Source organism: Ovis aries, chromosome 19 (genome assembly GCF_016772045.2).
Source record: "Ovis aries strain OAR_USU_Benz2616 breed Rambouillet chromosome 19, ARS-UI_Ramb_v3.0, whole genome shotgun sequence".
Classification (NCBI taxonomy): domain Eukaryota; kingdom Metazoa; phylum Chordata; class Mammalia; order Artiodactyla; family Bovidae; genus Ovis; species Ovis aries.
Window position 1 is genome coordinate 57,666,204 of NC_056072.1, and position 14,456 is coordinate 57,680,659.

The following is a 14,456-nucleotide window of genomic DNA, read 5'->3' on the forward strand; positions in this document are numbered from 1 at the left end:
GAGAGGACTTTGGTTCTGTTCCCTACTTTCCATCCCACCTCTGGATGGGATTTAGAGCTCATGTCTCATAGCAGGGGCAGGGAATAGCAGGTGTAGAGTCCTCGAGCAGAGAGAATGAAGGAAGCCTGCTTAAGGTCTGGGTTGGGGCCTCCGGGATGACTGCCATCTCTTGTCAAATTCTGTCCAGGAGGTGCCCATGAAGATGGGCACAAGTCCCGCCCGCTTGTCCTGACCTACGTGCGGCCCGGCGGCCCTGCTGACAGGTGAGTCTGAGCTGGGGGAGCTTACAGCCTCGGCCTGCACTGCCCTCGCCCAGCTTCCCGGACGAAGGCAGAGGGGACATCGGGCAGAGTCTGCTAGGAGCAAACTGAGGTCCAGACCGGGAACACCCTGCCTAGCATCACTCAGCGGCTTGTTGGTGGAGCCAGCCCTAAATCCCAAATGAGGGGGGCCCTGAGCTCTTTCTTCCCGAAGAACCTGCTGTCTGCAGGGTAGAGAGCTTTGGTGTGGTGCTGTTGCCTCTTCTCTGGCCTTCATTTTCCCATCTGTGGAATGGGCCCAATAGCGGAGCCCTGCAGAACTGATTTGAGGGATGTGGGGCTTGGTGACGGGTGTCACTGTGGCCCTTCGTGACACAGCCTCCCCAGTCCTGGCTGCACTGCCGGCTGGCCCTGCCCGGGTCCTGCTCAGCAGCTCCAAGAGGAGCGGAGGTGAGGGAGGAGCACACCCAGCTCCCAGCTCCTGGGCCCCCAACCTCCCGTAGGGCGACCCCTGGCCATTTTAAGAAAAGCCTGGAATGGCCTCGTCAGAAATCTAAACCCATCCTTGGGGCCTGTGACGAGCTATTCATAGAACCACCCAGAATAGCCTTGGCCACCTGTTGGGGCAGGCATTCCAGAGCTGGGATATGACCCAGGCCGAGGCAAACCTCCGCAGGCCATTCCCCTGGGACCCAGCGGAATTCCTTCCCAAGCATGTTTGTTACCAGGCCAGAGTCACTGCTGAGACCCAGGGAGGGGGCCCTGGGCGGGGGCCCTGTATGCAGGCAGCTCCAAGCCTCCAGACGGCCCACCCCTGGTGCCGGGCGGCCCTGGCAGGGCTGCGACCCTGGTGCGGCCCTGGAGGTGACCTCAAAGGGCATCTCCAGCTCAGCCGCTGGAGGGCTGACCTGGGACTGTGAATTTATTAAGCACTAATTGGTGCTGGGAAAGAATGAAGGCGGGAGGAGAAGGGGACGACAGAGGATGAGATGGTTGGACGGCATCACTGACTTGATGGACGTGAGTTTGGGTAAACTCTGGGAGTTGGTGATGGACAGGGAGGCCTGGCGTGCTGCAGTCCATGGGGTTGCGAAGAGTCGGACACGACTGAGTGACTGAACTGACCTGAACTGAATCGGGGCGGGGGGTGTCGTTGCTGACCCGACTTCCATCAGTTCTTCAGCTTCTTCCACATGGCCTCCCTGGCTTGCTCGCTCACGCGTGCTGTCCCTTATCCTTTCTGCCCCTGTCTCCCTCCTCCACTCCCTGCCCTCCCTCTGTTCTCTCACTCGCTGGACGAGGTGGCGTGACCCGGCCCTTCCCCGCAGGGAGGGCTCCTTGAAGGTGGGGGACAGACTGCTCAGCGTTGACGGGATCCCGCTGCAGGGGGCCAGCCACGCCACCGCCCTGGCCACGCTACGGCAGTGCAGCCACGAGGCACTCTTCCAGGTGGAGTACGACGTGGCCATCCCAGGTGAGTTGGGGCCTGAGGGCTCAGGTTGCAGTGAGAAGAGGTCCCCGGGGTGGAGGGCAAGGAGTAGTGGGCACACATCCCCATCTCTGCAAGGGCTGTGTGACCCTGGCCCAGTTGCAGTCTCTCTGGGCCCCTCTGGGGGGTACACGCTCTGCCAGGCGCTGGGGAGCCATCTGAGAATAACATAGATGAGGTCTCCATTCCCATGGGGCTGACATTCTGGTGGGGAGAAATGGACCATGGACGGGATAAGTCACATACAGAGTGTGTCAGAGGATGAGAAGTGTGCAAAAAAAAAAAATCAGGGAGAGAGATGGGGAAGGCTGGGGGATGCCCTGTAACCTGCAGCCGTGCGGGTGGGTAAACAGTGATGGTGGCTGGACCAGGGGCTGAGCGGGGGTGTAGACAGGAGTTAGATCTGGGAAAAATGATGAAGCTCCGCTGGCCTGCTTTGCTGAGGTTTCGACACGTGGGCAGGAAAGAGAGTGGAAAGAGCCGGGTTTTGTTTTCCAGCCACTGGGTGGGTAGGTGCAAGGGGTGCTGTTTTCTGAGACGGGGAAGGCTCACAGTGAAACCCCACGGTTCAGTGTATACAGTAGGCTCTTGACGCTTGAGTGCTAAGTCGCTGCCATCATGTCTGACTCTTTGTGACCCCATGGACTGTAGTCCGCCAGGTTCCTCTGTCCATGGGATTCTCCAGGCAAGAATACTGGAGTGGGTTGTCACTCCCTCCTCCAGGGGATCTTCCTGACCCAGGGATCAAACCTGCGTCTCTTTCTGTCTCCTGAGTTGGCAGGTGGATTCTTTACCACTAGCACCATCTGGGAAGCCCAGGCTCTCAATATATGTGAGCAAATTAGTACTGTTCAGCAAAGCCTTGGGCTCAGAGCCTCTCTGAAACCTGAATTCTTGCCCCTCCTCTGCCACTGAGTGGCCATGTGAACTTGGATGAGGCCTTTGCCTCCAGGCGCCTCAGTTTTCTTGTCTGTGAAGTGGATGCAGTGATCCCTCCCTGGCAGTGAGGATTAAGCTGAGACAGAGGAAGGTGCTCAATATTTATTTGCATCTCAAACTCCTCTTTCTTTCTGCGTACCAGACACAGTGACCAATGCTTCGGGGCCCTTGATAGTGGAAATCACCAAGACGCCAGGGTCAGCCTTGGGGATCTCGCTCACCACCGGCTCCCACCGGAACAAGCCGGTCATCACCATTGACCGCATCAAGCCGGCCAGCGTGGTGGACAGGTGGGGCACCTGCTGGGAGCTGCTGTGGTGTGTGTTGAGGGGGTGCAGGGGGAGAGTCGTCTGGAGCTGTCTGGCTGTACCCTTTCCCCTTTGCTCCCCGACCTGGCCAGGAGCGGGGCCCTGCATGCTGGAGACCACATCCTGTCCATCGACGGTACCAGCACTGAACACTGCTCGCTGCTTGAAGCCACCAAGCTCCTGGCCAGTGTGTCGGAGAAAGTGCGGCTGGAGATCCTGCCTGCGCCCCAGAGCCGGCGGCCTCTCAAGCCCTCAGAGGCAGGTGAGTCCCCTGCAGATCTCAGGGCTCAACCCTGAGGGCTAAGGGGCAGGCTAGCATTTAGTAGAACAAATGTCTTGTCCCACAGGGACGCTCAAAGTGTCCAGTGCAGCAGCTGAGGGTGCGGAGGTAGGGCAGATAAATAACTCGGGTGTTTAAATGGCAACCCACTCCAGTATTCTTGCCTGGAAAATCCCATGGATGGAGGAGCCTGGTGGGCCACAGTCCATGGGGTCACAAAGAGTCTGACAGGATTGAGCAACGAATACTTTCACACTTGCTGATCTGACAGTTTGCTGGCTTGGATACCCCCAAAGCTAGTTCTATCACTGGTCGCATTAATAGAAGTATGAGGGCTGGAACAAGGGAGGGGATAGTCCTTCTGTGCCCTGTGCTACTCAGAATTTGGACCCGTGGGCTCACCTCAGGGCCCTCAGCAGGTCCAGAGGAGGCAGCCAAGCAGTCAGGAGGGCCTAGAGCTGCCCCTGTGGGCCCCTCAGGTGTCCCAGCGTCTGTTCTCACCCCTGCTGTGCTGCTGGGGCTTCCCAGGGGTCATCTGGGTACATGCCCATGACACGTCTACAAGGTCAGTACAGAGGCTCTGAGGGTCCGAGCAGTGCAGGTCCTTCTGATGACACCTGGCTGCCGACAGTCCCCTTGGCTCTCCCTAAATAAACGTCTGCCAAGCCCATGTGTTAACTCCCTCTGTCCTCCCGCTTCCCTAGGAGGCAGCTGCCTTGTCCCATTTTACAGTTATGACAACGAGGCACAGGGTGGGGCTCAGGGACTTGTCCCAGTCCCACAGCTGGTCACTGATGGAGCCGGGATTGGGCTCAGCTCCTGGCCCCAGAGTCTAACCAGGGAGGCAGAATCAATGGGCTGAGATCACAGGGACCTTGTCCGTCCATCCAAGAGCATGCTGCCCCAGGCTGGACATCCCCCCCAACTCCCCGCAAAGTCCTGCAGCGGAAGGAAGAGCCAGAATGGGGTCTGGACTGCGGGGAGGAGGACCAGGTCGGGGAGGTGAGAAAGGCAGGGTCCGTGGGCTCCCCTGGGAAGCAGAGGCTTACCTGGAGTCAAGAGTTCACTGAAGTCGAGGCCCGTGAAAGGTTGAGGGGGGACAGCCTCAGACTGCGATGCGGGTCCTTGCAAGCCTGGGCCAATCCGACAGGGACCCACGTGGCCCCCGAGAGCCCAGCGTGGGGCAGAAACGCCCTGCCCTGGTGCCCTGCTTGCCCAGCTCCAGGCCAAGGCTGCCCAGGCTGCAGCATGACCACAGTCCCCGGAGGTGCTCCTGCTGGTCACCGTCTGCCAGCCGCACTCCTTGGAGCTGACCGGCCGGTTGGCCTGGTTCACATCCTGCTCCTCCAGCCCTCCCAGCTGTGGGCTGGTGCGGCTTTCCCTCTTGGATCCCTGCCTGTCAGGCTACTGCGTAGCTGAGCCCTGAGCACAGGGCCCGGCACACAGTGGGCGTCTGTGACACGTGGGCGAAGTCTGGAATGCCCAACCTGGCTCAGAAACTCCAGACCTTCTGTTCCCGCTCTCCTCCCCTCTCTGGGCAGACAGAGCTCATCCTCCTGGGGCGTGGCGTCCAGACCCGCCCAGCCCCTAACGCCTGTCTCTCCTCTTCCTCCGCCGCAGTGAAGGTGCAGAGGAGCGAGCAGCCGCATCGCTGGGACCCTTGCGTGCCCTCCTGCCACAGCCCCCGGCCCGGCCGCTGCAGGACGCCCACCTGGGCCGCCCCTGCCGGCCAGGACCAGAGCCACTGTAAAGTGCCCTCCCCGCGGTCACTCTCCTCTGTCCCTGGGGAGGGCTGGAGCCTGTTTTATAGGGAAGGAAGCCGAGACTCAGAGAAGTGAGGGGCCCCTGTGTGGCAGCTGGGTTTCACCAGGTCTGTGAAAAGCCTGTAAGCTTTGAGGCCCAGAGAGGGAGAGAGGGGCCTGAGATCACACCGTGAGCATGGTGGCGGTGGGAGCGGGCGAGGCGCCCCTGTGTCTCCCTGGGGCGGGGTGGAGGGCTCTGCTGGGCTCATGGGTCTGTGCTCTCATCTCCCCAGCCTTATCCTCGTCTCCCTTCTCCTCGCCGACCGTGAACCATGCCTTTTCCTGCACCAACCCCAGCACCCTCCCTCGTGGATCCCAGCCCATGAGCCCCCGGACCACAATGGGGCGGAGGCGGCCGCGGAGAAGGGAACACAAGAGCTCACGTAAGCCGTGGTCTCTCCTCTCCCCTCTGGGCTGCCACGATGCCTGAGAGAGAGATTTGCCAAAGTGTGGGGTATTTGGGGCAGGGCCGGGGGTGGGGAGGCAGCATTACATAGAATATATGGTATACCAGGTTGCTGCGGATGGTTGGGCAGGTTGCGCACTGCACAAAGGCTCTCCTGAGGAGTGACAGTGAATTTGTACACTTTGTCTTATATTTTTATTATGAAAGATTCCCAACAGGTGCTCAGTCGTGTCTGACTCTTTGCCACCCCATGGACTATACAGTCCATGGAATTCTCCAGGCCAGACTACTGGAGTGGGGAGCCTTTCCTTTCTCCAGGGGATCTTCCCAACCCAGGGATCGAACCCAGGTCTCCTGCATTGCAGGTGGATTCTTTACCAGCTGAGCCACAAGGGAAGCCTTTATTATGAAAAATTCCCAGCCGGTGGTGGCAAAGTGTCTGAAAAAAGGCTGCCTTTTTCAGATTTCTGCGAAGGTCTCAGAGTAACTTCCTCTCATTTTTCTCTCCTTCAACCCTCTGATCCATTCCAGGGGGTGGTGTTACTGTCTTTACCACCTTTCTGACATTTATTAATTTTCCCTAAGACAGTGACACAAGAAGCCTGAAACTAGCCATCCAGAATATGGTAATTTTTAGTTTTATTAGGTATATATTTCTACTCAACATGTGCTTATTGACACTTCTCTTCATTTGTGATCACTATATAGAGTTCCTTTTGAAATGAAGGTATTTAAGTATTTTTTATTTAAAAATTAAAAAAAATATTTAGTTTTTATTTATTTGGCTGCATTGGGTCTTAGTCTCAGCACATAGGATCTTCTGTTGTGGCACACAGATCCTCTCTCTAGTTGTGGCGGGTGGGCTTAGGAGTTGTGGTGCGCAGACCCAGTTGCTCTGCAGCATGTGGGGTCTTGGTTCCCTGACCAAGGATTGAACCCATGTCCCTTGCATCACAAGGCAGAGTCGTAACCACTGGACCACCAGGGAAGTCCCTTGAGTGTTTTTTAAAATGAATGGTGATGAACAATAATGTGGAAGTAGCAAAAAGTCATAAGATTGCCCAGAATTTTTTTCTTTCGTGTTTATTTATTTGGCTGCTCCAGGTCTTAGTTGCACCATGCGGGATCCAGTTCCCTGACCAGGGATCAGACCCAGGCCCCTTGCACTGAGAGTGCTGAGTCTTAGCCATTCGACCACCAGGGGAAGTCCAGGGCCCTGAATTTTGAAATCTGGCCTGGGAAGAATCTTTCCTTTGTTGATGTAGAGAGTGTTCCTAGCCTCCTTCCATGTGAATTGCAGAGGCCTCCAGGAAGAATGGAGGGTCAAACTGGGCCATTTAGGATTGAACCAAGTGAGGGAAGAGAGAAATATAAGTCAGTTTGGCACTGAAAAGCACTAAACATGGTTATGAGCTTCCTGGCAGCCAAGGCGAAAAGAGAAATAGAATTCAGAGTCAGGTAGTAAAATTCAACTTTCAGTTCAGTTCAGTTCAGCTCAGTCAGTCGTGTCTGACTCTGTGCGACCCCATGAATTGCAGCATGCCAGGCCTCCCTGTCCATCACCAACTCCTGGAGTTCACTCAAACTCACGTCCATCAAGTCGGTGATGCCATCCAGCCATCTCATCCTCTGTCGTCCCCTTCTCCTCCTGCCCCCAATCCCTCCCAGCATCAGAGTCTTTTCCAATGAGTCAACTCTTCATATGAGGTGGCCAAAGTACTGGAGTTTCAGCTTTAGCATCATTCCTTCCAAAAGAACACCCAGGGCTGATCTCCTTTAGGATGGACGGGCTGGATCTCCTTGCAGTCCAACTTTACCAACCACCATTGTCTCCCACTGAAGCAGCCGGTATGTAGGTGAAAAGACTCAGAAATATTTTTCACAGGCAGGAGCTTATGGAGCCTGGAGACTCTTGGGACCCCCTTACCTGTCTCCTTCCTTGATGATAACGATTAATTAGTTAAATAGAAATTTTTGAATACTTCCAATATTCCAGATACCATTTTTATCATTGGAGATATAATAGTGAAAAAATAATGAATAGAAATATAATAACTCAATATATCCAACAATAAAGTTTGTTACACATATTATAACGTGTCATATATAATAGCATAAGACTCACTGGGAAAGACCCTGATGCTGGGAAGGACTGGGGGCAGGAGGAGAAGGGGATGATGGAGGATGAGATGGCTGGATGGCATCACCGACTCGGTGGACGTGAGTTTGAGTGAACTCCAGGAGTTGGTAATGGATAGGGAGGCCTGGTGTGCTGCGATTCATGGGGTTGCACAGAGCCGGACACGACTGAGCGACTGAAATGAACTGAATTGAACTGAAGAAAATAATATATAAAGACACAATGGTATAGCTAATAGAATGACATATAAGTTTTATTTAATAGATAATATCCAATATCCATATTAATAATACAAATGTATTTTATATGTGGAATATAAAATAGAATGTTACATAATATATTTAATAGTTAAACATGGAGTTATCATATGACACAGAAATTCCACTCTTAAGTAAATACCCAGGAGAAATGAAAACATATGTCATATTCACTCCAAAACCTATTTATGAATGTTTATACAGTGTAATTCATAATATCCAAAAGGTGGGAATAACCCAGATGTCCATCAATGGATGAATTTTTTAAAATGTGATATCATCATACAGTGGGATATTAGCCTCAAGAAGGAAGACATTTTGATCTGTGCTACATGGATGAATCCTGAAAACATGCTAAAAAGAAACCACACACAAAAGACCATTTATAGTATGATTACATTGCTATGAAATGTCCAGAACAGGCAAATCTATAGACATAGAAAGTATGCTTAGGGCTGGGAGAGACAGGAGGATTTGAGTGACTAATGGAAACAGGATTTCTTTGAGGGATTGAAAATTTTCTAAAATTAATTGAGGGGATGGTTGTACAACTTGATTATACTAAATAATACATTTACTAAAACCCATTGAATTGTACATTCTGTGGGTGAATACTATGGAAGCTGAACTATATCTCAATAAAGCTGTTGCCCCCAAATGGCATAATATATACTATCGCATCTAACAGTAATATAATGTGATATTTGATATATGGTACAATAATGAAATAAATTGAAGCATAACACCACACAGGGCTTCAGTGGTGGCTCAGTGGTAAAGAATCCACCTGCTAATACAGGAGACACGGGTTTGATCCTTGGGCCGGGAAGATCCCCTGGAGAAGGGCATGGCACCCCGTTCCAGTATTGTTGCCTGGGAAATCCCATGGACACAGGAGCCTGGCAGGCTACAGCCGGTGGAGTTGCAAGGAGTAGGACAGGACTTAGCGACTGATCCCAGCATAACATCACACAACATCACAGGACGTCATATCACGGACCCTCGGAGCCTGTTTCATGACATGGCCTTCCAGGAGCTGTCTTCCTGGGTCCTGGCCGCAGCTCTGCCAGGTGGAACCCACGACCCCGAAGTTCAGAATGGGCCGCGACTTGGCCCCGCCCCGAGGCGGGGCGGGCCTCCCACTCGCGCGCCCTCTCTGACTCCAGGCGGTCCCGCCGAGGGTGGGTGGGCTCTGGCAGGAAGTAACCCCCGGGACAGTGCCCTGAGTGCCGTGCCCGCCTGCCCCGCAGTGTCGCTCGCCTCCAGCACGGTGGGGCCAGGCGGCCAGATTGTGCACACGGAGACCACGGAGGTTGTGCTCTGCGGAGACCCCCTCAGCGGCTTCGGCCTCCAGCTCCAGGGCGGCATCTTCGCCACCGAGACCTTGTCCTCCCCACCCCTCGTGCGTTTTATCGAGCCTGACAGCCCGGCGGAGAGGTGAGCCCACTGCCCCCTCCCCGTGGTCCTGCCACTGTCCGATTCGGGGGTGGACAGCCGGGGAAGTCCAGTCACACGCTTAGGCTGGCTGCACAGGTGATCTCACCAACCATCACGGTCCACCCCGTCGCCGGCCTCGTTTTGTAGACGAGGGGTCTGAGGCTTAGAGAAGCTGATTCACCTGCCCAGGGTCACACAGCTTGGGAGTGACCCATGACACGAACCCCAGTGTGGTCTGAAGTCCGAGTCCTGTGTAAACATCTCCTGAGGCATGGCGTCATCCCCACGGGACAGAGAAACAGGCCCAGCGAGGGTATCCCTTAGAGCCGGGGTCCCGGGTAAACGGCCTGAGGAGCTGCAGCTGGCGCGGCGCGGGGCGGGGCGCTACCAGCCCCGCCCCCGCCCCGCCCCGCCCCCGCCCCGCCCCGCCCCGGACATGGGCGGGGCCTGGCCCTGCTCCTGCGCCGCCAGTTGCTGGCTTCGAAAGGGGCCGCTTCTCTCTCCGGTTCAGGTGTGGACTGCTGCAGGTAGGGGACCGCGTCCTGGCCATCAACGGCATCGCCACCGAGGACGGGACGATGGAGGAGGCCAACCAGCTGTTGCGGGACGCGGCGCTGGCCCACAAGGTCGTGCTGGAGGTGGAGTTCGACGTGGCCGGTGAGTGGGTCTCCTTCGCGACCCCCTGCGCCCTCCTTTCTCCACCCTGCGCCCCCCACCTCCCGCCCCGCTTCTTCCCACGTTTGCAGCGTGTCCCCAGAACGCCGGGAGAAAGGCATTGGGCGGGAGTGGAAGAATTGCACGCGCCAGTGTGAATGAGGGTTTTTGCAAGGGAACAGGAGCCGCGTGCTGGGGAGGTGAGGGTTTATGCAAAGATCCCCAAACAACTCGGTTAGAATTCTGGTTCCTGATTTGGACGCCGTGTCCTCCTGGACAGGGCCTGTCCTCCTCCATCCTCAGTTTTCCCCAGTGTAAAAACACTGTAAAGTGGATAGAATCCTCTATCCCAAGGGGTGTTATTGAGATGCGATGAGATGAAGCTCCTGGAAGCACCACCTGAGGTCTGTTATGTGAGAGGTGCCCTTTAAGTCCTTGCTGGATCTGAATGGCTTGGGCCGGGATAGGGGGCCCCAGTGGCAGCTGTAGGTTGGGGTACCAGTCCTGACTCTGCTCTGACCCGATGGGTGCTTTTCTGGGACAAATCTGTGCACTGTACCTCAGTTTCTTCTGTGGGTAGAAGAAGCAGGATGGGGTTGTGTTTGGCATCCCCCTCCACTGGACCAGAATGAGTGTGGGGTGCGGACTCCCCGAGGCTATTCGCTTGAGTCTCCCCGGTTTGTGTCTGTTTGCACCCAGAGTCCGTCATCCCGAGCAGCGGCACCTTCCACGTGAAGCTGCCCAAGAGGCGTGGCGTGGAGCTGGGCATCACCATCAGCTGTGAGTTCCCGTCCTGTGCACCCTCCAGCCTGCCCTGAGTCCACCCAGCACGAGGCGGTCAGGGGAAGGCTCTGGGTGGGAGGGGGCGCTGGCTGACCTGGCTTCCCTCTGTCTGCAGTGCATGTCCTCAGGCAAGGCTTCTGGAAGCCTCGGTTTTCTTTTCTGCACAATGAGAGTCTCCTAGCCTATTTAGTCTCCAGAGGTGGTTAAGTGGTTTTGTGAGGCACCAGTCACGTGCCCCAGGTTTGGTTTTCTGTTGCCTCTCTATTCCCAGGGCCCAGGAAAGGCCTGGAACATAGTCAGTGCTTAATTCATGTTTGTCAAAGGGAGGAAAGTGAGGTACTGCAGAATGGAAAGAAGTAGAATACACAAGCAGAGGAACGGTCACAGACCCTCCCCCAGCCCTCATCTCACTCCGGAAAAGCCGAAGTCCTCTGACTTTGTGCGTGCATGCATGCAAAGTCACTTCAGTCATGTCCAGCTCTTTGAGACGCTATGGCCTGTAGACTACCAGACTCCTCTGTCCTTGGGATTCTCCAGGCAAGAATGCTGGAGCAGATGCTGTGCCCATCTCCAGGGGATCTTCCCGGCCCAGGGATCAAACCTGCATCCCCTGTGGCTCCTGCATTGCAATTCTTTACTGAGCCCCTGGGGAAGCCCCTTCTGACCTTATCTCCTGCCGTCTCCCCGTCACACCCGGGAGGAGCAGCTGACCAGAAGGGCTGGTGCTGCAGGTCCTTTCTGCCCCCGCCCCTGCAGTCAGTGGTGGTGGAAGCTGGAGCAGCCGAGGGGGAGAAGGTGCTTCCAGCCCAGGGCCACCAGCTGCAGCTGTGCAGCTGTACATGACGCAAGGCGCCCATTCAAGCTAGACTTAGATTTTTCTGACATTTTCTCAACAGACTAATTAGGCAGGGCCCCTTTGTCTCATTGGCAAAGATGCTGTTTGGGCTAGAGGGACCGCTTTACACCTGGTCACTCATGGGAAAACCCATTAACCCCAATGGATTCTTTCTGCAGAAAAACTCAGCCATCCATTGTCTTAAATCATGTTCCCTGGGAAATAGCCTCTCCCACAAGGAGTGACGTATAGGGGCCTTATTGAGGCGGGTTCTTAGGATCAACACCTGTGGGCAGAGGAGACTGTAGGACCAGGCATTGGGAGGAGCTAGGCTACAATGTCGTCAATAGAGGGCTCCCCCAGTCTTCTTTGCTGGGGAGGCTGCGGGAGCTGAGGCTTCCCTGGTGGCTCAGACAGTAAAGAATCTGCCTGCCAATTCAGGAGATTTGGGTTCAACCCCAGTATCAGGAAGATCCCCGGGAGAAGGGAATGGCTACCCAGTCTGGTACTCTTGCCTGGAGAATTCCATGGACAGAAGAGCATGGTAGGCTACAGTCCATGGGGTCGCAAAGAGTCGGAAACGACTGAGCGACTAATACTTTCACTCTCTGCGGGAGTTGTCCTGCATAGAGGCTGGGAGCTGGGCCTTGGCACCGCTGAGTGGCCCGGTCAATGGGTGTAGACATTGTTTTGGGTGAGGCTGCTCCCTCAGCTAAAGGCCATTCCCCAGCAGGATCCTGCTGCAGTGTTCGCAGCCAGCATTCCCTGCAGCGGGCAAGGAAGAACTCAGCTGTTAAGAGTCACTTGGTTCTGGAACCTGGGCCTGTCTGTGTTGCTGGGGACACAGACACCAGCCAAACACAGCCTCTCAGGGAGCTCCGTGTGCTGGAGAATGAGCTGAGTGTGGGAGGTGTTGTCCTGCTTCGTCTAGTTCATCTCGGATGTCCCTGTGAACTCTGGCCTCATCCCCATATTACAGAGGGGAACTGAGGCACAGAGAGGGGAGCTGGTTTGCTCACAGTCCACACAGCCCAGGAGCCATGGGAAGCGGGGTGTGGGGCTCTGAGTCCACACCCAACCCCTGGGCCCCTGAGGCCGAGGTGGCCAAGGATGGGCTTTTGGCTTCTTTCCTCCAGCGGCCAGCAGGAAGCGAGGGGAGCCCCTGGTCATCTCTGACATCAAGAAAGGCAGCGTGGCACACAGGTAGGGGGGCCCCTGGCAGGGCGGGGGGCTGGCCCATGGGAGTGGGCTGAGCGCCTGCATGTGCCCAACTCCTTCATGTCCCCTCCCTGCTCCTGCAGAACCGGCACCCTCGAGCCAGGGGACAAGCTGCTGGCCATTGACAACATCCGCCTGGACAACTGTCCCATGGAGGACGCTGTGCAAATCCTGCGCCAGTGTGAGGACCTGGTGAAGCTAAAGATCCGCAAGGATGAGGACAACTCGGGTGAGGGCCCCAATCCCCACCCACCTATGCCAATCAGACGGTGCCCAGCTGGCAGTCTGGTGCTCCCTCCAACCAAGGGTGCCACCCAGGGGCTGCTGGTGGAGAGCCCTTGGATGAAGACGTGGGGTGGCCAGGGGGGAAGATGGCAGATGGGTCCCTGTCCCCAGGTCTGGCCTTCTCCAAAGGCCCATGTGAGGTCTGCTAGAGTTTGAGCCAGACGTGGACCCAACAGGCCCTGCCCACGGCTGCTGGGCGCAGATGGCTGGGTGTGTTGGTGACTGGGTGGGGGTGGGGGATGTGCCACAGCGCGGGCGGCTGTGAATAAGCTGAGGCTGCAGACTCAGGCACACCTGAGGCTGGACAGGTGACAGAGTAAGTGAACTGGGCCGAAGCTGAGAGAAATTATTCAGTCTGCGTAGGCAGAGGAGAAGGAGAGGACTGTGGCCACTGGCGAGACTCTTGTTCAGAAGGGCTGCCACCAACTCCCACCCTGGGCAGGAGGATCACTTGTGGGCAGATTTCAGAGTTTTTAAGAAAACCGGGAAATCTGGTGTCGTCTTATAGTCAATATCATCATCACCATCATTATCCTTGTGGTTCTGCGTGGTATGTGAAATCTTTATTATAAAAATGCTGGTTCAGTGTTTCTGCTCTTACTGAAATGGCTGTTTGGGTGGAATGAAACATTGTTGGAAGCAGAAGATGGCCTCACGTGGTGCGATCTGAAGTCCTCCCATGGGGGAAATGGGTGTGTTCATGGCTGAGGGAATGGGTGGATTAATGACTGGCGGAATGTTTGAATTCATGGCTGAGGAAATAGGTGGATTAATAGCAGGGAACAATGGGTGTATTCATGGCAGAGTGGACGGCTGCCACAATGGCAGAATGAGTGGCTGCATTCATGGCTGGGAGAACGGGTGGATTAAAGGCATGAAGCGATGAGCATAGTGACGGCTGGAGGAACAGTGAAATGAGGCCTGAGAGGAGGGGTGAATTAATGGAGAGGAAATGGGTGGGGAGGTGGGCTAGGGAATGGCTGTGTTAATGGCATGACTGCATGGGCGAATTAGCACCATGAGAGAATGGGTGAAGTAATGACATGAGGGAGGGGGTGACTTGATGGCTGAGGGAATGGCGAATTAATGGCTGGAGGAATAGGTGAGTTAATGATTCAGGGTTTGGGTAAGTTAATGATTGATGAAGTGAAGTGAAGTCGCTTAGTCGTGTCTGACTCTTTGCGACCCCATGGACCGTAGCCCACCAGGCTCTTCTGTCCATGGGATTTTCCAGGCAATAGTACTGGAGTGGGTGGCCATTTCCTTCTCCTGGGGATCTTCCAACCCAGGGGTCGAACCCAGGTCTCCCGCATTATAGACACACGCTTTACCGTCTGAGCCACCAGGGCAGGCCTGCGGCAGT

The 14,456-nt window shown here is 55.5% G+C and overlaps 1 protein-coding gene across 4 annotated transcripts in view; it reads left to right on the plus strand.

The window, feature by feature from the left end:
* Positions 1-14,456, plus strand: part of GRIP2 (glutamate receptor interacting protein 2) — a 44,312-nt gene that overhangs the window by 12,014 nt on the left and 17,842 nt on the right. For 2 of the 4 annotated variants that reach the window (XM_027957813.2, XM_042236437.2), the window contains exons 6-16: positions 188-263; positions 1,589-1,734; positions 2,831-2,978; positions 3,089-3,258; positions 4,897-5,022; positions 5,312-5,461; positions 9,132-9,318; positions 9,830-9,975; positions 10,672-10,752; positions 12,727-12,793; positions 12,892-13,037. In XM_027957813.2, the coding sequence (XP_027813614.2) occupies positions 188-263; positions 1,589-1,734; positions 2,831-2,978; positions 3,089-3,258; positions 4,897-5,022; positions 5,312-5,461; positions 9,132-9,318; positions 9,830-9,975; positions 10,672-10,752; positions 12,727-12,793; positions 12,892-13,037 (1,443 nt within the window). The remainder of the gene's footprint in view (positions 1-187; positions 264-1,588; positions 1,735-2,830; positions 2,979-3,088; positions 3,259-4,896; positions 5,023-5,311; positions 5,462-9,131; positions 9,319-9,829; positions 9,976-10,671; positions 10,753-12,726; positions 12,794-12,891; positions 13,038-14,456) is intronic. The other 2 variants (XM_042236435.1, XM_042236436.1) reach the window with 2 other exon arrangements.